At 46.7% G+C, this 21,781-nt stretch overlaps 1 protein-coding gene across 1 annotated transcript; it reads left to right on the top strand.

Moving 5' to 3' along the window:
- Positions 1-2,004: 2,004 nt before the first annotated feature.
- Positions 2,005-21,404, top strand: SIAH2 (siah E3 ubiquitin protein ligase 2). Its single transcript, XM_045812717.2, has 2 exons — positions 2,005-3,074; positions 19,836-21,404. The coding sequence occupies exons 1-2, from the start codon at positions 2,658-2,660 to the stop codon at positions 20,391-20,393; spliced, it is 975 nt and encodes a 324-aa protein (XP_045668673.1). The 5' UTR covers positions 2,005-2,657; the 3' UTR covers positions 20,394-21,404.
- The last annotated feature ends 377 nt before the right edge of the window (positions 21,405-21,781 follow it).

Raw genomic sequence — 21,781 nt, 5'->3', positions numbered from 1 at the left:
AATTCTACTCGCTTGGGTTTTAAATTAAAAGTGGAAAATATTATATTTTTCCCAATAAAAGTGAAACCGTGGGTGATTTTTTTCTATTGTTGTCACTATTATGTTCTGTATGCTCTAAAAAGGTAAAAATGAAGTAAATACAATTTAATTTTTTTCCTTGCAAAATCAGCTAAAGAAAGAATTTATGTAAAGTATGCCCACAAAATTCGGTGCTTGATTAGTCTCCACAACTGTTTTCTGACTGTGTTGAGTGTGCTGATCTCAACTCCTTAACAAGACTATCAGTAGGACTTGGGCAAAAATGAAAGGGATACAGACTAGTAGTTAAAAGGGGGCTCCGGAGCATTTTCCAACATTATCAGCTGTTTCATCTTGAGCAAATTAATCTCCCTGTGTCTCAGTCTCCTCAAGTATAAAATGGGGAAACAACAGTCCCCATCACATAGGGTTGTTACAAAATCCTTAGAACCATCCAGCCTGGCACATAGTGGGCATTCAGTAACTATTAGTTATTAGTTGGTATGCCCCCAGAGTACCTTCCCAAAAGCTCAGATTCAGCCGAGTTATAGTGCTACTCAAAAATCTACAGTGGTCACCACTTCTCACGGAGGTAAAGAGGTAAAGGACCTACCAGGTCTATTGGGGTTTCATTGCACCATCCCATTCTCCCAAGTGTCAGTAAATCCCCAAGTGCATTCTCTCACTGTCCTTTAGCTCCTCATACAATGTGTTCACTCCCACTCCACCCCGGGTATTCAGCTGAAATCCTCCCTCATGGGTAGTTATTGGCATTGTTCCCTTACTAGAATGGTTTTTATCCCATTCTCAGAGCCCAAACAATGGCTGGCACATAATAAGTGTTCAGGAAACATTTACTGAATGATTGAGTGACATCATGCCTATTAATTTTTTTCAAGACTTAGATCAAATTTCACCAATTCTATGCACGTAGTCTTTCTGGATACCTTTATAAGATTAAAGTTTATTTCTTCTGGGCTCTAACGGCCTATTTCTTACATGATTTTATTCATTAAATATTCCCTAATAATATTTTTTTAAATATCTGACATTGAAGAAGTGCTTAGGATAGGCCAAGCTCTTGGCAGTTATCAAACTCATTTAATCCTCACTGTCCCACTTACAGGGTAGGTACTATTTTTATCCCACTTTTACAGATGAGGAAACTGAAGCGCAGAGAAATTAAAGACCTTGCCCAAAGTCACACAGATGGCAAACGCAGGGCACCTTTCGTCACCCAGTTCTGACTTCTGTTCCTTACCACTGTCTGCCCAACAAAGAATCATCAGATTCCCATCTAGGTAGCACCTTTCCCCAATTCCAGGATCAGTGCCTCATCTTATGCAGAACAGCAATCCGACTGGGCGCGTACAGTATACATTAAATTAACGTGTGGGTCTCTCTGGAGTATCATCGCCTCTCTAGGGCTTCCGCTGGTGTGCGGGGCCAGCGCCTACACCTTGCCTTGGACTTTCACGGGATTTCAAAGACGAGGACGCACCGCGTTGTACTGGAGGGTCACCCAATCTTCCTGAGGCCTCAAGACCCAGCCTACATTTCTGGCACTCCCAGTGATCTCGAACTCTCCTTTTAATCAACGCTTTCCACGATCTCCCTCCCCGGCCCGCTGTGCAAGTCAGAGGCGCTCAATTCAACGTCGCCAGGTCCGCGGGTAAATCAATAAAGAGTTTATCTCCTCCCTCCCCACCACCTCCCTCCCCGCGAACCAAGACTAAGGAGTGGTCCACACCCACTCTTAACTGCCCAGCACTGGGTCCTGTGCCCGCTGCCGACCCAACCCGAGCCCCTTGCCCTGCTCCCGCCCAAAGCTTCGCGTACTGATCCAGCGTTCCAGACTCAGGCCGGCCAGCCGCGGCGCACTCCTCCCCTCGCGCGAGGGTGACTCAACCCGGGGAAAGAGAAACCTCACGGTTTTTTTCCGACCTGTCCAGGGGCGTCGCGTCCCGCCCCGCTCACCACCCAAGCCCCCGCCCGCCTGAAGTTGCCATTCTAGTTTGCGGCCCGGGAAACGCCGGCGTGGCTCCTCGGGGTGTGGCTAGAGGACTTGGGCGACGCCTTGCCGAAGGGCGGGCCCCTCCTCAACCCGGAAGGCAGACCTCGCGCGGCCACGGCGAGCCGGGCATGCTCACTGGCGCGGGCCAGGCCCGCAGCCTGGGCAGGAGGGGCACGCGCTAGTCGAACCCCCGCGCTGCCAGCTGGACTCGGGCGGAGCCGGCGCCCCAGCGCAGGGTGGCTCTGCCAGTCCCCGCGCGCCTGAGCGGCCGCACACGTGTCCAGGCGTCACGTCCGCGCGCGCCCCCGGGGCTTGCGTCAGCTGCCGCTCCAGAAGCTGGTGGGCCGGGGTTCTGCGCACCGCTCGGGTTCGGGGCCCGCGACGCCGCCGGGAGGAGGAGTCTGGGGGCGCGGAAGGGTGTTCGGAACGTCGGGGGCCGCGGAGATCGTCGGCGCAGCCCAGCCCCCGGCCTGCCGGCGCCGGCCGGCAGTCTCCGCTGCTCGGTTCCGGGCTGGGCGCGGTGGCGTTGCCTCGGAGCCTGCCGCCCGCGGGGCGTGCACCGCCTTGACCCCGGCGGCCCCGCGGCAGGCAGGCGCCCGCAGTTCCATGGTTGCTTCGGAGCGCGATGAGCCGCCCGTCCTCCACCGGCCCCAGCGCTAACAAACCCTGCAGCAAGCAGCCGCCGCCGCAGCCTCAGCACGCTCCGTCCCCGGCTGCGCCCCCGGCCGCCGCCACCATCTCGGCTGCGGGCCCCGGCTCGTCCGCGGTGCCCGCCGCGGCGGCGGTAATCTCGGGCCCCGGCGGCGGCGGCGGGGCTGGCCCGGTGTCCCCGCAGCACCACGAGCTGACCTCGCTCTTCGAGTGCCCGGTCTGCTTTGACTATGTCCTGCCCCCCATCCTGCAGTGCCAGGCCGGGCACCTGGTATGTAACCAATGCCGCCAGAAGTTGAGCTGCTGCCCGACGTGCAGGGGCGCCCTGACGCCCAGCATCAGGAACTTGGCTATGGAGAAGGTGGCGTCGGCAGTCCTGTTTCCCTGCAAGGTAAGCCCAGGTGCCACCCGCGCACCTCCGCCTAGCGACCTCCCGGAACTCCTGTGTCCTCCAGCCCACTCACAGGAGCTGAGAGGCAGGTGGCATCTCTCTTATTTTTAAAAAAGAAATGTTTACACTTGTCCACCCTCCCCCATGCCCACCTGTCCACTTTGGGAGTAACTCTGAGCTGACAGTTGCCCAAGCACTGACCCCGGACTAAGTGGCACGCGATCGTTTTAGAACACATCGCAGCTCTCGCCGCCGGGTGCCTGCGTACCCTGCAGAAGTGTGCTGGGTGTGCTCGGTAGGGCTAGGCTGCACCAGTGAAACTTGGACCGGGAAGCTGACTGTGGGGGATTGAGGAGGGAAGAGATGGGCCAGCTAAACGCACCCTTTACCAGCGCTCGGCTTGGAAGGATTGGTACTGGATTTCTCCTGCGCCCGATGCCTGCCCTCTGCGCACGCCTGACATGTGGGAGCCCTCAGAGGTGCAGCTAAAAAAAGGGCGCCTACAGCCTGTTTTCCTCCAGCAACAAGAAAACCCTGCAAGCCACGCCATTCCCTCTCCTAGCCTTCCAAGGACTGGGGAGATGTGTATTTGTTCTAGGTGGGGGTGAAAACAAGAGTTGATCAGGAATTTAACAGGAAGGACACGCAAGAGCTGTTACAGTTCTTCCAAGCCCACCACTTTAGTTTAAAAAGTTATCAGTGCTCTTGCAAAAAATGCAGACCACTAAAGAGACTTAAGAAAAGTCAAAGGAAAGACCAAGACCTCTTGCCCCCTTTCCCACCATTGTTAGGTTTACTGTGTATCTTTATAGATTTTTTTCTAGCCATATTTAAATAGTTTTCACAGCTGAATATGAGATCGTGAATGTCAGTGTGTGTCAAACAGGTTCATAAACACACACAGTAGATGTAAATTCTCCAGAAATAACTTGTGCAAATTGCTGTTTTAAAGTCATATTATCACACATTTTTTTTCTAGGTCTGAAACCTAGCTCTTCCTCACTGTATTTTAAACGACTGCATAGTTTTTCACTGTGTGGTTATATTATAGCATCTGTTTACTTACATCTACCACTTAAAAATCTTCCGGAGTAGTTTCAGAGACACCTCTCCATAGTACCTCATTATAATCTAGGGCTAGACCATAACGTTCATTTTCTAAACTTAGAAATGGAAATAATGTCATTAATACTTTTGAGTTGTTTTTCTTTTTTCTTTGTGAAAGTTAACTGTTCTGCCTCTTGGGCCATCTAAGCTGTCTTGCATTTCTCCTTGGTGCTGCTTATTTTTATAGGGCAAGAGCTTATTTTTAAATTAAAAATAGTCCACCAGAGAATTGAAGCTTGGGACTCCAGTCAGTAAAATGAATGATTTAATTTGGTCTGTGCCCTGCCACAAATTAAGTTTAAAATAGCATATTCAAATAAAGATTTGAATCTGTGTTTGGGCTATGGGTTTTCAGTTAACCTTAATAAATTACTCTGCTTTCAACCACTTCTCATATAATGCTAACCAATTCACCCAGCCCAGTAGTTGTTTCTTATAAAATTTGGGTAAAATATTTCTGTAATTTTTTAGGGCCATGAAGAAGGTGGCAGCCTAGTGATCAAGAGAAGATTTGGTGATAGTTGACATAACAGTGGGTATTTGATGTTTGAGATATACTGTGGGGGCTGCCAGGGGTGCCCCACAGGATTTCTGGGGAGCCATCTTTTCTGTTCAGTTTTTCCCAGACCATGAGCAATTAGTAGAAGAAACAGCTTTAGGTGAATTACAGTTCACAAATGAACATTTGGTAACAGGCACTATTCCATAATTTCTTTTTAAAAAGCAATCTCATAAGAGCATTGTGTTGCTCCCAAGAGGAAGGGAAGGAAACGGTTAATGCCATATAAAGTTATGAAGTTTCACTTTCAGGATCTAGGAGTCTGGTTTCTCTTGAAGCAGGTTTTCTCCTCATGTGTAATATACTAGGGAAGCCCTTCTTGAAAAGCAGTTCTGTTGGGAATCAGGGGCAATCAGTGTTTCTGACCATGTCAGTGATGCTCCGAGTCCCTATTGTGTATGAATGCAGTGAAGGAAAGCCGTCATTTGCAATCTGAAATTAAACAGGGTCAACCATTCCCCTTCAGCCCAGGCGTTAAGTTTAGAAAGTGATCTTGGGGTCACTTCTGTATGTGAGATTTACGATGCTAGAGAATACATGCCTCAACTTTTGTTGACCAACAATCCCAACTATTGACGGGGCAGCTCAGCCATTTAGTTTAGATAAACCAATCTTGGATGTATACAGCAAGCACCAAAGATCTGTCAGTTGAGGAGGACTGAGGGAAATAGGGAGTGGTAAGACCTATGTCAGACTTCAACAAAATAGGTCTGTGTAACTAGCCCTTGGCTTGTGCTTGCTCCTGGTAATCATAGGCACTGCCCTGTCACTGTCCCTACCTGCTCGCAGAATCTCTTCCACGTGAGCTGCCTCATGTGAGAAAAACAATGGTGGATGAAGGACCAGAGACCAGGTCTCAAGAGTAGTGTGGTGCTGCCGTTTTTTGCCTGAGAGACCACCTGTTGGGGGCCTTGATTTCCTCACCTGTAAATAGACTGAACTGCTTGACTTCTAAGGACCTGTAGCTTCTAGAATACCATGAAAAGAAGGGAGGCTGTATGGAATGGTTAGTGGGTGCCCTCTGTGTGCCAGCTACTTTGAGAGGGTCATTGTTTATTAGTTTGCCTTTCTTCTTTCCAAGTGAAGAAACAAATGCCTGTAGAGAGATTAAGTGGCTTGTCAAGATCAGTAGGCCAGTTCATGAACCGGCATTCCAAAGGCACACACCCTTTGTGCTACATAGCAATTTTGCATCTGAGCCTGTATTCCAGGGCTCCCCATTGTAACTTAAGGTTGACAATAGTAACAAAACTATCTGATTGGATGAATTTACCAGCTCTGATGGGAACATCCCAATGAGATAACATACGTGTTCACTATAAAATTCGCTGGCAGGAATTTTATAAGACATGCAGGAGTGGGAAGGCCAGGGGGAAATAGCCTGCTGACCTAATATGTCATCACAGCTCTGGACTGCTCATGCTTCAGTTGGCCCAAAAATGGATCTGTTGCCAAACAGCTTCCTTACAGAGGTGTGGGGCCACCTAATTAAAGGCTAGAGTGTTGCCAGCATCTATGATAGAGGGTATCACATGCACTATTAGCTCAGGTCTCCTTTTAAGAAAAGGATCTCTATCAGAGTAAGGCTCTCTTCCACTTGAGATATTTTTAGTCCATTCTATGGCTTGCTCTACACCTGAGAAGTTTTGACATCCTGTTCCCATATCTCAAACCCACCATCTCTCAGTGGAGCGTGGGTATAGGGGGAGAAGTGAAGGTTGACACATCTGTGCACCCACTCAACAGTGTATTTTATTTTAATATCAGCCAAGCATTTCGCTCCACAACTGTGGGGAATGCTAAACCACTCCAGCCCACTTGCACTATGATACATTTTCTCCCCATTTTAGGGGGTTTGTTTTCTCTCAAAGTTTCCAGTAGCACATCTCCAAATAATTACTGAACTGGAAAGCCTCAGTCAGACAAGTCTTCCCTGGATTTGGGTTGTGACAGTGTTGTTTTTATTTCTTAAAATAAAAAGTCAAGTCAGCTAACCCCGTTGAAAATTCAAGCCTCCTCAGTGTGGACAAACCTAAACGCCAGCAGGGACGGGCGATGCAAGGGAGAGAGGTGTCTGACGCGTGGCCCTGAGTTCAGGAGACCTCAAGGAGCAGGAGAGATGGGAGCCAGAGAACACACCCCCAAAGAGGACAGCTTTCACTCAGCTCTGGATGATTGGCAGGGGTGGGAGTGTGGATGCAGCCTGCCAGACCTTTGGGTTTTTTCAAGAAAAGCCAGAAACCTGAATTTTTAAAATGATCTGGTTCTCTCTCAGAAAGCATTCACTGAGCCTGCAAGTTTTCATTTTACTCTTACCATACATGAACTTTGGATTCTGAGAAGTCCCAACTATGGGTGAATTTATAGTTTATTTTCATCTGTATTTTTTTTTAAAGATTTTATTTATTTATTCGACAGAGATAGAGACAGCCAGCGAGAGAGGGAACACAAGCAGGGGGAGTGGGAGAGGAAGAAGCAGGCTCATAGCGGAGGAGCCTGATGTGGGGCTCGATCCCATAACGCCGGGATCACGCCCTGAGCCGAAGGCAGGCGCTTAACCGCTGTGCCACCCAGGCGCCCCTATTTTCATCTGTATTTTGCCAAGAGAATATTCTCTTCTGGCCCCCTGGGAAACCTGAACTGTTGTCCTAGTGACTAGATGGTTGACTTTGAACAGGTCAGTTTATTTCTTTGGACCTGAATGTCTTTAAGAGAAAGAGCTGGACTAAATCATTATATTAAGAATCTTTTGGAACACCTGGGTGGCTCAGTCGGCTAAGAGTCTGCCTTCAGCTCGGTCATGATCTCGGGGTCCTGGGATTCAGCCCTGTGTTGGGCTCCCTGCTGAGCGAAGAGCCTGCTTCTCCCTCTCCCTCTGCCCCTCCCCACCACCCATGTGCTCTCTCTCTCTGCTCGAGCTCTCATTCTCTCAAATAAAATCTTTAAAAAAAACAAAAGAATCTTTTTGTGCCCTAAAATTTTAGAATCTAGTGAAGTGTTCCAGGGAAAAGAGCACTAGGCAAGAGACAGAACTGGGTCCCCATCCTGCCTTTGTTTGACCTCGGTCCAGTCACATACTTCCCTGAGCTTGTCTATCGGGTAAAAAGAATGGAGGTAATTCCTAGCTGGTGGGTGCTCTGAGATCAGATTAGAGCTGTTAAGTCTTTTGCTTCACCATTTCAAATGGAAGGTGGGCGGTATCAGGGTGGTTGCTAGGTGATGGGTGATCAGTCACCTAGAAGTCTGAGAGGATACACCAATTTGCCAGAACCATTTCAAAGATCTTTTCTTCGTCTAAAAAGTTCCCCTACGACAAAAATCATTTACTTTGGATATTGTCCCTGTGGTCTTCCCTACTGCCTGAAGTTGGACAGGCTTACTCACAAAAGCATGTACTGGCAAGCACCGGAGTCCACGTACATTGATGGTGAGGCTCAAGATTTTCAAGAACACAACTGACAGAGTTTTTCAGTGTAAAATCAAGAACAGAAGCACTAGGGCGCCTGGATTGGTCAGTCGGTTAAGTGTCTGCCTTTGGCTCACGTCATGTTAGGGTCCTGGGATCGAGTCCCACATTGGGCTCCCTGCTCAGCGGGGAGTCTGCTTCTCCCTCTGTGCTCTCCCTCTCTCTCTCTCTCTGATAAATAAATAAAATCTTAAAAAAAAAAAAAAGAACAGAAGCACTAGAATGCTATGTTGGAGCACTAACATTTAATGCTGATTCTTCACATAGCTGGCAGCCCCTTTACACAGGTCACCACCTCCTACAGCTAGGAGTCAATCATTGTTACTTAAAGTTGAGCTTTGGTACAACCAGAAAGAGGGAGAACCAAAAGGTACAGCAGGTTGGGCCTATAAAATCGCCAACCTGAGATTAGATCAGATTCAGCTGTCGTGTGTTAGGTCCCTTTTTTGACGCTCCGCTCCGTACCAAGTGCCATAGGCATACGACTACAGTAAGACCTCCCTATAAAACGTCTTAAGAGCCAGACTTGGGCATCTGACGAACTTTGCGAACAGTGGCATTTCTCATTCAAACTCATAAGGTCCCCACTCCTTGAGAGGGGCACACAGTAGGTACACATTTGCTAAAATGAATGCCCAGCCTTCAGGGCCATTGTGTATTGCTGGCGAGTTGTGCAGGACATGATCATACATGGGACATTAGAATGTGACAACACTCTGCACATCCTGAAAAAGAAAAAAGTTTTCCTGATTAAATGTATCTTTATATTAAACCTGGGAGTGTACTTTCAAAGGCTTGGGAGAGATACTGAAAATTCTCTAGCAGAATTTCATCAGCTTTGCCCCAGATGCCCATCTAGCTCCATCCGTTTTTTAAAAATTGAGAAAGGGTTTTCATTTCCAGTTTCTACAGTGATTTTTAGACTATATGGTGTCTGTGAGAAAAAGGTTACCCCCCCTCCCAGTTTTCAGCCACAGACACTATAGATGGATGAAAGCTACACCTGTGTTAAATGTGTGGGCCTGAGCCCACATATTTTAAAACTCTGAAATCAACAAAAGTAGTATCTTTGGGTTACTCCTTCCCGAGGCTGCCTCTTACTCTAGTAGTTTGGAGGGAGGCCCTATTTGAACCTCCTAGTCCAGATCCCTGCTCCATCCCCACATGAGGGGTTTGGTGACCTCTCCAAACCTCTGTGGCTCCTCAGTAAAATGGGGTACAGATTGGGTTGCTGTGAGGATCAAACGCGGTAATAACTCATACAAAGAGTCTAGCACAGTCCCAGCACAGAAGAAACACTAAATAAATGTGCACAGTTAGAAGGTAGCAGAAAAAAAAAATGGCGAGTGTCTGAGGTCAGGTCCAGGCATAGACTTGAAAAAGAAAAAAAAGAAACTCTCTTCTTCCACAGACCCCCCCACTGAGCTTCCCTTCCCTCCTAGTCATGTAGGTTTTCAGACAGCTGGGTACACTGGCCCTGGCATTGGTGTTTCAGTGATAAGACTTACTTTTTTCGTTTCTTTAATGCTTTTAGAAGAGAAAGCCTAGTTAGATTAGGCGACGTTTTTTAACATGTAGATTTTATTTTATACATTATAAAGTGTGGAGTTTTTTTTTTAAGTAGGCTCCACGCTCAGCGTGGAGCCCAACGTGGGGCTCGAACTCACGACCCTGAGATTAAGACCTGAGCTGAGATCCAGAGTCAAACACTTAACCAACGGAGACACACAAAAGCCCCTATAAGATACGTTTTTAAAAGTTATGATCATTATTTTTAAATGTAGAATATATAAAATATAAAATCTCTTATAATCCTCCCACCTGGAAATAACCACTATACCATTTTTGCATATGTCCTCACAAATTTACCTCTACATCAATGGAGTTTTTCACTCAAAGAAAAGCAGGTAAGATAGGGAAACCACACACTATTTCATAACATATTTTTTCATCTAACACATTGTGACTGCTTTTCAACATTGGTAAATAGTCTTGAAGGTCATGTTTAATGGCTGCATAGTATTACAACAGTACCAAAGTTAATTAATCAAGCTCCCGTTTGTGATTTAAATGATTAAATCATTCTGGTTTTTTACTGTTGAAAAAATTATTTTTTAAAATACTGCTGTAACAGTCCTTGTGCTTAAGAAAGTAATTATTTCCTAATGATAACTTCCAGAAGTTGGATGGTAGGTCCAAAGGGTATGTGTAGAAATCAGAAAGCTTTTGATAACAAAGCCAAATTGTGTTCTCACTTGAGATCCTACACAGTGGAATGCCCATTTCTCTTCAGCATCACCTACAATGGGTGTTATCCTTTTGTTTTTTAATACTACAGCCTGCTTTTTCTCCCTGGTGTAACCTCAGGCCAGAGCTGGCTCCTCCTGATTACCTACTAACTTTTCGTCACATCCACCCTTGCCTGGGAATCTGCTGCAGCCTCTCCCTCCTACAGACCATCTGCCTAGCCAGTCATTGCCCCATCCCTAACCTCATCCCTCTGAAACTCTGAGTCTAACGGTGGAGACAGATGTGCCAGCAGCGCCTTTCTGAAGTAGGAGGAGCGGAGGAGTCTGGAGAGCTCCCAGCAGTGTGGGGTCAGTGCTGCATTATGAAGGATAAGCAGCAGTTAGCCCATGAAGAAGGGACATATGGAAGATCCTGATGGGGTTACACAGGGAGGCCAGTGGAGCCGCTTATACTGAATGTTGTTTACCTTGTCTGAACTAGGTATGTGATCTCGTTATTTTCCTAATTACTTTGTAAAGGAAACAGGACACAGTATCCTCTCTGAGAGATTTGCCTGAAGTCATGCAGTTTGTAAGTTCAGGGAACAGAAACTCCAGAATGGGCGTTGTATTACACACACAGTGTTTTTTCCACCTCAGCCTCCTGCCTTTTCCGCTACCTGCTTCACCCCACTGAGGAACATTCCAAATTCACATAATGGCTTTTGGAGGGATGGGCAGTGATACCAGAAGGGCCCTCTTATTAGCATGGCCAGGTAAGATACAGGATGCCCACTAAAATTTGAATTTCAGATAAACCATTTTTGGTGTAATTTCAAGTTTGCTTTTTTTTTTTTTTTTAGTGTAAATATAACCCAAATACTGCCTGAGGCTACTGGGCATCTTGTATTTTTAGTTGCTAAATCTAGCAACCCTAACACTTAAGTCTTCTGGTGAATTTGATTGCTTTAGTTGAGAAATAAAGACCGTGGAGGGTTGTAGCACTGTTTGAAGCGTGTCGGACAATTAATGTTAGTATGCAGGGGGAGGCTTGCATAGAAGAGGAAGGGGATATTGAAAAAGAGCGGGCAAGGTAGTGGGAGTGTGGCATCAAGCCTTCAACTCCGGCTCTTACTTTAAGACGCTTTTGTTTGCTTGAACCTACACTCCAAAGGGACCTTACGAAACTGGTTCTCCAAGACAATGTGTGGTTGCTGGCTAACTCTGGCCATGGTCAGATAAGAAGCGTTATTTGGTCAAAAGTCAACTTTTGTTTCAAGTTTCTACAATTAAAAACAAACCGCTGCCAGCCCAAGGAGTCTTTGTAAGGCCAGAGGCCCCCCACCGCATCAGATGTTCTCTGATGAGTGCACTAATGTGCGGAAGTCTTCCGCCAAGACCCCTTTAGTAGGAAAGCTATCTGAGCATGGGGTTTGTCGGGGTTCTCTTGGGCAAAAGGAGGAATTTTTGAGCCCAAGATTTGAATTAGAATTACCTTCTCCGGAAGGAAGTTAATGAAGTTAGATGTCAGTATTTTCTTTGTCTCACCACTGTTCAACCATCCTGGCACTGAGTGATACTGTCTTCTCAGGTTAGCATCCATGAAAGCTTTACAGCATCACTGGCTAAGAATTCTCTCTTTGCACCACGTCATAATGGAGGTAAGGAATCTACTGTTTGGGTTAGTGAAGATCAGCCAAGGTTCTTAGAGGAAGGATGCTAGACAGATGCAAGTTGAGCATCACGATTAAGGCACAAGAAGAGAGTTCATTTTCTCCTTTTGCCCAAGTCTGAACTTAGTAAGAGTCCAGGGATATGGTAGGTTCCATTTGTGTCACACAGATACAAGGTACCTGAGCTCCAGCTGTATTTTTTTTTTAATATCAAGAAGGATATAGAATATTTTTGTTTATTTTTTTAGGATTGTATTTATTTGACAGTAAGAGAGAGAAGCCCACACACAAGCAGGGGAAGCAACAGGCAGAGGGAGAGGGAGAAGCAGGCTCCCCACTGAGCAGGGAGCCTGACGTGGGGCTTAATCCCAGGACCCCGAGATCATGACCTGAGCTGAAGGCAGACGCTTAACCAACTGAGCCACCCAGACGCCCCACTCTAACTGTATTCTACCAGTGGTTGTAAAGTCATTTTAAGCAAGAGGAATATACAGCCATTTGAATGACAACAGTATCCTTGTTTTCTCCATCTATGTGAGGTTTCAGAAAAGCTTCAAACATGCCCACCCCAAATAGTTTATGTAAATAAAATATGTGAAAAGCATTTATCAAAAATAACAAACCCACAGTGACTGAAGTCTAAAATCAACATTTTTCCTCATATGATCTCAAGGTCTATTGAACTTTTTAAAATTCTAAGTTCCATAGTAAGAATTTTAATTAAAGTAAAATTAACACACCCGGGGCACCTGGGTGGCTCAGTCGTTAAGTATCTGCCTTCGGCTCAGGTCATGATCCCAGAGTCCTGGGATGGAGCCCTGCATGGGGCTCCCTGCTCCGCTGGGAGCCTGCTTCTTCCTCTCCCACTTCCCCTGCTTGTGTTCCCTCTCTCTCTCTGGCTATCTCTCTCTGTCAAATAAATAAATAAAATCTTTAAAAAAAAATTACACAATGGGAGAGCAATCATCTTTTGCACGTAAACCTAATATTGATTCATTTACCTACACATATCAGGTGGGTGGGAAGCTGGCAATAAATCAGTAAATCAATGAACAAAATTAATAGACCCATAAGTTAACTAGAAAATAACCTGGGATCATCATCCACTGATATTTTGAGGGGAGATTAGTACACTTTTAGTCACGAAGGAGCTAGTTTGATTTGCTAGAAGTCCTTTTAAAAGTGGTAAAGTCTAACCTCTGGTTAAAACAGAAGTTTCACCATGATTTGGTTCTCTACGAGGCTTAGCTACAACTCCTATTCGAACAAGTCTCAAGAGTGTTGAGAAGACAGAGATCTCTACCAATAGTCCCCTAATTATCTGCTGATCATACATAGTAAGTTATACCGCCAGGAGATCGTCCTTCCAGCTAAACTCATACAACTCTGATTCCATCTATGGGTTCACCTCCCTAGTAGTAAAAGGTGTTTACCTGTGTAAGCAAAAGGGGACATGGGTAGCTTCATTCCCAGAGCCTCTTTCTGACATGTCTGGAGTCAAATGGAGTGGTTTCCCTTGGACCACTAAGCATGGTGGGTAATGAAACTGCAGTGGCTAGAAACTTTATCTAGAGTCCAGGGCCCCAGATCTGTGAAGTGCCCACAAACTTGTGAAGGATCAGAGGAGCAATGGAGAAGGCTTGGTCTTCCATGGGGGGCAGGCAAGCCTAAGAAGTGTTGGTTATTACAACAATGAGGTCTTCATTGAAAAATTTTATTGGTTCACTAAAATGAGTTCCAAGACCTTCTAGTAAAAGAAAAACTATTGCCTTACTTGTGTTTACCTATAGATATGCAGTTAAAAGTATATTTTCTTAAAAAAAAAAAAAAACTAGTATGATAACACTTAAGTCACTCAGCCAACTCAGCCAGAAGACTCTCTATCCCATAAAGAATATGCTAACTTAGTCTCTGAATTCTTTAACACGTTTTTATATGATTTCAAATTTCCCCAACGGTCGTGTTAATAATACAAAAATATTCTTATATACCTTTATCCAACAAATTCACCAGTTGTTTCCTTTTTGCCCCATTTGCTTTATCATTTTGGGCGCTCTCTATTCACACATACACTTATTTAGCCATTTGAATGGACATTGCAGGCGTCCCGCCCTTTTACCCCTAAATACTGCACTGTGTTTCTCCTAAAAACAAAGACGCCTTCTTATACAATTATGGTCCAGTTATCAAAATCAGGAAGTGTGACATGCGGTGGATACTAGTATCTAATCGACAGTCCATATTCAAACTTCAGTCGCTGCCCCAGTAATGCCCTTTGTGGCAGTTCTGGTTTCCCAGTCTGGGGTCCTGCATCGCAGGCAGCCGTATGTGTGCATTTTGTGATCATTACAGCCCATGAGATGGACGGAGAAGCACAGTTTGCCTGTGGTTACTCTCAGACAAGGTCATTGCCTGGATTTAATTCAAAAGTTTAAGAGCATCAACAACAAAATACTGAGCGTGCTTTGTTTTTCCTGAGACACTGTCCTCTGAGGCGCAGGCAGATACTTGGCTAATAAATTTCAGTTTCCTAGGAGGTGTAAGCAGGCGGCAGCAGGGCGGTTACCCCGCAGGCCCCGAGCGGGGACACGTCTCTGCCCAGAGCTCAGAGCGCCTCCATTGTAAGCAGACTGCTGATTGTTGAAGCTCAGGAAATCGGTCTTGAATTGCACGGACTCACATTTAATTAAATAGATTAAGTGACGTGTTCTAAACCAGTCACAAGATCTGTGACCTTCACGAGCACCCTGGCGAAGCAGGGTTATTCTGTTTATGTACTCATTCCATAAACAAATACAATGTGACTGTGTTTATTACGTAAATAACAGGTGGCTAGTGTTTGTTTTCTGACGTACCCCATCATATTCGCGTGTCAACAGATTTCTCTGCCAAAAAAGGAAAAGCCCTACCTAAATTCAACTGAAATCCAACCTTCATACCCCATGCCCAGGAAAAGAATTGGCACGATTTACTGCTTTCTGCAAAGACTTAAAAAGGAGGCACCGGGTCACCCATGGCCCTTGTGGCAGAACATGTTTGCACAAGACGTTTGAGCCACTGCCACCTGAAAAGTTTCTAAAGAGAAGTCAGAAATGTTATTTCAACATGTGTTTCTCATTCTGCTGGGTCATCTTCCCCCTCCCTATGTCTTCTAGAGCTTTGGGCTTCTGTGAGCGGTTGTGTCTCCTTCCCCCTCCCCCGAAAAAGGTTTACTTAAAGTGAATTCCCTCCTCACCCCACCCCCAGGGGAGGTGAGCAGCTGTTCCCCTGTGGAGAAATCTCATTTATAGCTGTGGACCTGTCCCCAGGACACACAGGCAGCCCAGGTGCCTGGTCTCAGGAAGAAGAGTGTGCAGGAAGAGCCAGGCATCTCAAGGAAGGCAGGCGTCCTTTGAGCCCTCTCTGTTTGGTGGGGCAAAGCCCTAGCCAGAGTGTGAAAAGTGAAACCTCAGAACTTTCTTGCCAGGTACCAGGGCAGCTGGGAGGGCCTAATTACTGGTTACCTGCTTGTGAGGTGCCGCTCCTCATTCCTGAGGGAGAAGCGATTTCAGGGCTGTCTTTCTCTTTGCAATCCAGGGAAGAAGTCAGTAATAGGACTTGCTTCCAGAAGCAGTCCATCCGTGGACTCTTGGGTTGTGTGTGTGGTGGGTTGGGGACTGGAGGTTAAGACCGATGTGAATTCTTTCTTTTACTTCAAAATACTGTTTGACTCCTAAGCGATCATGTACCTGGAAAGAGCACTCAAGGAGGAGCACAGGAGTGCAGGGCTTGGACGGCAGTGTGGCCACGAATGGGATGCCGGGATGAATCAGTCAGGCTGTAAAACGGGTAGAACTAGCACCCTAGCCTACTTCCACGATTTGCAAACCACTAAGTCCCAGTTGTGTGTCTCAGCTGGCGGCTGGCGTTCCTGAGCCGTCCTGGGTAGTGCGCGTTGGGCGGGACAGTGACCAGCCTGACCTGCTTGCTGGTGTGGGCCCCTCCTCACAGCTGTCGTTGTGGCTGCCCAGCCGGGTTTTGTCATCCATCAAAATCAACCCCAGGCTGTTTTGTCCTTCCCCAGACATTCGGCTGTGCCTGTGACATTTCTGGTTGTCACAGTGGGGGAGGGGAAGATTGCTCCTGGCATGCAGTGGGCAGAGGCCAGGGTTGCTGCTAAACACCCTACAATGCACAGACAGCCCCCGCCACAAAGGGTTACCTGGTCTAAAACATCAGTACAGCTACCCCCCGCTTTTTGAATGTTCACTTGACGTCACTTTGCTTTTATAAAAGACCTGTTTGTGCTAACCAAAAGAAATCCAAAGAGGATTTTCACTATTACAAAAAAAAAGGCAGAAAGGGAATATAGCATTCAGCATTTCTTTTTCAGTGCACATCCTGAGCAGCAGGAGTGGCCTCGCCAAGCTCCTTTTCCTGGGACCTACACTCAGCCTCTTAGCATCAAGACTCCATAGCTTTGAACTGGCATTTGTGAGCATCTGTGCTTTATCTCAGTTGATTTTGTGCATCCGTTAGCGAGATGTGTCCTAAGGTATCAGAAAAGCCCAAGAGAAGTTATTTTTTGGAACTAGGAATGCTCAAAAATTTTTGGAACTAGGAATGCTCAAAAATTGCTTCTTTGCCTTCTGCCATTTGTCTTACAAGGGTTTCATGGGAACACTGTACTTTCAGATAGCAGGGAAAACTTGTAGTGCAACTGTAGAGAAACCCAGAAATTAAACGACATTGTCAGTCAAGTCCCCGAAGGAAGCTGGACCTGCCTTCTCATTTAGGTTTTATCCCCGCTGTTTGCTCCACTCACCCAATGCTAGAACCAGATGGAACTGCTCCATCCACTGTCCACTTTGCCTGTAGTGAAGCTTTCCTTCTCCCATCCTCCTCCCATCCCCACTTTGAAATCACCTGTCACTCTTCTGGACTTCCTTCGAGTAGCTGTCTGTACTTGTGAGAGTTTTGAATTGTTTGTTGTTGCTCGGTATGGCCCCTCGACAGAGACCACCACCAGGGCAGGATCCTCTGCTGACCCCTCTGTGTGCGCTAGGACAGAGGTTGGCAGTTCTTAGGAACCCTTGGCGCCTGTCAGGAGAACCCAAGCCAGGGCCCAGCGTAATTTGGGTGTGCTGCTCAGAGGCACCTAGATGGTTCTGCACTGTCAGGGAATTCACAGACCCTGAACCCTCCCTTTGATCCCTGGACGAGAGCCCCTTTTCCACAACAATGCCAAGACGGTAACAAGAACGAAGTGTGGAATAAGAGTGCGTGTGTCTGTGCGCGCATGAGTGCACGCCTATTTAAAGTGTAGATCTTTTCTTTTTAGAGATCTTCTCTTACCCAGTTATCATAAAAGTGGCACCAGTGGTCATGAAGACACGCCCTCACCCATGATGGAAAAGAGAAGGAATAGATTGGCTTTAAAGTTCAGCTTGTTTAGAAAAAGCAGAGTAAGCACCTAACACTTTAAAAATATATTTCTTTAAGTTAATAGAGGCTGTAGCAAGATCTGTTTATGTAAGGTCATTGTCCATACAAATGCTCAGTATGCCTTTTCTATTTGTGTCGTTTGGGGGGAGGTTCCCTGTTCTCTATATTTGGGTTGAAGGAAGAATGTGTGGCTTGTAAGGCAAACCAAATAATTCAGAATATAAATAAATATTCCTACCTGAGCTACACAAGAAAAAGTTCTAAAATAATTGCTGGACGATAAATATTTGTTGTACATCTGAGTCCGTGAAGGTGGAGCGGTTTGGGGCTTTGGGTCAGGGAAGAGGTGGAGGTGGTACTTTTCTATACTCTTTGCCAAAGTTCATCGAGTTCCTGGAGTTGTTTGTGGGCAGCTGTGGTAAACAGCCCATTCTGAAACTTCTTCAGATCCAAAGATTAGGGGCTTGTTTCGGCCAGAGGATCTGCCAGGCTCTGGGCTAATTCTTGCTATTTTTATTGTGCGTAATGTGTGTTTACACTGGGCACAGATGCCTCACCCATCACTCACAGAACATCAGAAGGTTCTGTATTCCTAGCCACACTCTAGCTTTAAAACACTGTTAATAGGGATTTTGGTGTTTTAAGGCCTTACTGTTAAGAACGCCAACTAGAAATATGTGTGGGTAAATAAATTTGTTTCTCCTTCACATGATAAGTTTTTTATACCCGTGCTTTTAAAATTAGTGCGTGGTTCAAAAAGGTGAATAAGCACTCCCTCTGGGCAAAGTAAATAACAGGGAAATATTTCTGCCAGTTTCTACAGAAGGTTGCTATAATCCACGTTAGGTATAGGGGAGGAGCCAGCTGCATTTCTTTGTTCAAGCCACCCCTTCTTCCTTGCTAGGGGAGACTTATCTCCCTAAGAATGGAGCCGGCCTTCTCAGCTTCCTCTGAGTGACTGTAGCTTAGGATCCTGTATGGAGAAGGTGCTCAGTGCCTGCCCGTTGCTAGTGGTAAATTCATCTGCAAAGGTTAGAATTTGGCCGACTTAAAGTTTATAAGGGGTTTATTCCCTAGGCAGGGTAGAGAGAACCAAAAACAGATGTGAGGCTTTTGTGAGCAGATGGACACAGCATCTTAGACATAGGGCCCGGCCCTCATTTGCTGTCTTCCTGTCCTCAGAAAGGGGTGGGAGAATCCAAGTGTGGTGACCCAGACAGTTTACCGCCACTGTGTGCTCCGACTCCTAGTTTCACCCAAAAAGGTGATTTCAGCTCTCCTTACTCTTTACAAGACAACAGCGCAGTTCTCTGGGCAAGTGTCTACTTGTGGGCTGATTCCCCATCTGGTATCTAGGAATTAACACTGTCATTCTTGTGAAGGTTGGGAGCAAGAGTCTAATTCCTTTCGGTGTGGTCTTTTCCCAAGATAGCTGTGATTTATTCATCAGGAATGTCATCCCAAGTGCAAGGGAGAGAAAGGATTTGTTCCTACCCTATTACGGCAGCATTGAGGGACTGGACTGTATCAAAATCCTCGCCTGGGAGCCTCCCGTGGGACCTACTTTAGTGCCTCTGCCTCCCGGGCCTGTCATGAGAGCCTGACATACCTGGTCATGAAGATGGGCCCAAAAAGTACGTCCAGAGCCCCTTGGGATTGGGGGGTTGAAAGGTGAAGAAAGTGAGGTAATATTTCTAGCAATGTGAGGGGGGTCCAGCCCTCTTCTGCCCTGGCTGGTCACTCCAGCAGACAAGAGCGGGAGCCTGAAGGGCAGCCTTCCCGCAGCCCTCCTGCCAGCCACCGATCTGAGCTAGCAAGAAGGGGCAGCGGACAACCAAGAGGAGCTGTACCGTTTTCCTGATTGTCTTTAGGTGAAAACCAGTCTGGAGGCAGCATATTCCTTGCCCAGCCATACACCTAAGCCATTTTAAATTTTACAAAATTCTTTAAATTCACAGAAAATATGGGGCAGGCCCGGTTTTCTCGCACTGGCTCAGCAATCCTATTTGAGATGTTAATAGGAAGAGTGCTTCAGTTCCATTTTCAACCATGTTGGAATGGCATGCAGTCCGTTCCTGGCTGAGGATAGTCCCCCGATTTTATGAACGGCAGGACTGTTGACAAATATGAACGGAGACTTTGTAGTCGTAACTCTTTACCTCCCCTCGAGCGAGCGTAGTTGACAGGAGGATAGAGGTTAAGCCCCAGCAACCCAAGGGGGTGAGCCCTCTTAGTTAGAGGTCCACAGCAGCAGGAGTGTGGTGAAGGCCCGACGGCTCAACGCGTTTCTTTCCGTTCTTGCAGTACGCCACCACGGGCTGTTCCCTGACCCTGCACCACACGGAGAAGCCAGAACACGAAGACATCTGTGAATACCGCCCCTACTCCTGCCCTTGCCCCGGGGCCTCCTGCAAGTGGCAGGGATCCCTGGAAGCCGTGATGTCCCACCTCATGCACGCGCACAAAAGCATTACCACCCTCCAGGGAGAAGACATCGTCTTCCTCGCCACGGACATTAACCTGCCGGGGGCCGTCGACTGGGTCATGATGCAGTCCTGCTTCGGCCACCACTTCATGCTGGTGCTGGAGAAGCAGGAGAAGTACGAGGGCCACCAGCAGTTCTTCGCCATCGTGCTGCTCATCGGCACCCGCAAGCAAGCCGAGAACTTTGCCTACAGACTGGAGCTGAACGGGAACCGGCGGAGACTGACCTGGGAGGCTACGCCCCGGTCCATCCACGACGGTGTGGCCGCCGCCATCATGAACAGCGACTGCCTTGTTTTTGACACAGCCATAGCGCATCTGTTTGCGGATAATGGCAACCTTGGAATCAATGTGACCATTTCTACGTGTTGTCCTTGAGGCGCCGCAATTATTCGGGCACAGTGCTCTACGGGGAATAAAGGTTTTTACAGATGTTCTATTCACTGTGTCTTCACGGATCAAGACCCACAGTTACCCCATGTTCTGTTTGAACAAGCAGCTTCCCATCTGGCATCGGCCCACCAGAGTTCATTAAACAGGGATGAATGGGGTTGGCCTGTTAGTCATCTGGAGTCTGTTCTGTGATCTAAAATCAACTTTATCATTAAATTTTATTTACTTCCTGAACAGCACTTGACAGGTTGCTCAGGGCTCCTGTAGACCAGTACGTTAGGAATTGGAGGCTCCTTCCTGCCTGACTCCCTCTCTTGGTCCCTCCAAGTTGACAAAAGCACAGTGACTGTCGATAGATTCCTTAACTTTTACCTTGTTTTTAGGGGGGGGTAGGAATTGTTTTAATGCATTTTAAACAGTGTTTCTCAAACTGGGCGGCTAACCAATAGGCATGGATCACCTGCAGTACTCCTCGTAAACATGCAGATCTGGGGAGCCTGTGAATTTAACAGTCTCATCAGGTGATTCTGCTCGACAAGAAAGTTTGAGAATTACGGAGTTAAATTGTGGAAAGGTCCAGATTTTAAAGGTGCTTTACGATTGCCCTCTACTGATACTGTTTTCTTTCGACTATTTCATGCCCCCACCACCTACCACTCCCAAATTAAAACCAGAATTGCAGATCCCCGTGAACACACTCCTGAGATTTGGTCACTCTCTTGTGTTTGGGGTGAATTGCCTAGGAAAGCGAATCATATGACCATTGATAGGTGTCACATAATTAGTTTTTGCTCATCACCAGTACAGATGACCTGTTTACATGTGGCTTCCCTCGGAGGCCATCCTTGACTGTAGATGGTGGGAAAGACGAGATCAGTAGAGTTGGAAAAGCTTTACAACCAGTGTCATATGCTTGCTATTTAAAGGTATGTGTTGGATTGTTGTTTTTTTGCCACATTCACTTTAGTTTTTTAATAAATATTTTCCAAAAATGAATACTGTGCTTCTTTTTCCCAGTTGAATAATGTTTATTTATTGGACGCCTACTGTGTGCAGGTGTGTGAAACCTCACCACTACCTTAGGCTTGGAGCTATCACAATTTCCACATGAAGAAACAGTCATTTGTCCAAGGTTCTTACACAGGTCTGTGTTAGAAATGGGGTCCAAACTCGCTTCCCTGAACCATGCGCTGTCGTTGGTGTTACTGGTCTCTTACTTGGAGATGTTCTTTCAAGCCCTAGCACTAATGGAAGAAGAGTATTTCTCCTGCGTTACAGAAACAGAAGGAAGAGGCTTGGCTAGACCTAATCTGGAGTCCTGGATTTGAGCCAGGGTGACCCACTCTCACAGTTCCAAACCTGAACTCTCAAAG

Source organism: Ursus americanus, chromosome 20, assembly GCF_024610735.1.
Source record: "Ursus americanus isolate L20-20 chromosome 20, mUrsAme1.1.p, whole genome shotgun sequence".
Lineage (NCBI taxonomy): Eukaryota > Metazoa > Chordata > Mammalia > Carnivora > Ursidae > Ursus > Ursus americanus.
This window is presented reverse-complemented; position numbering and strand designations above follow the sequence as displayed.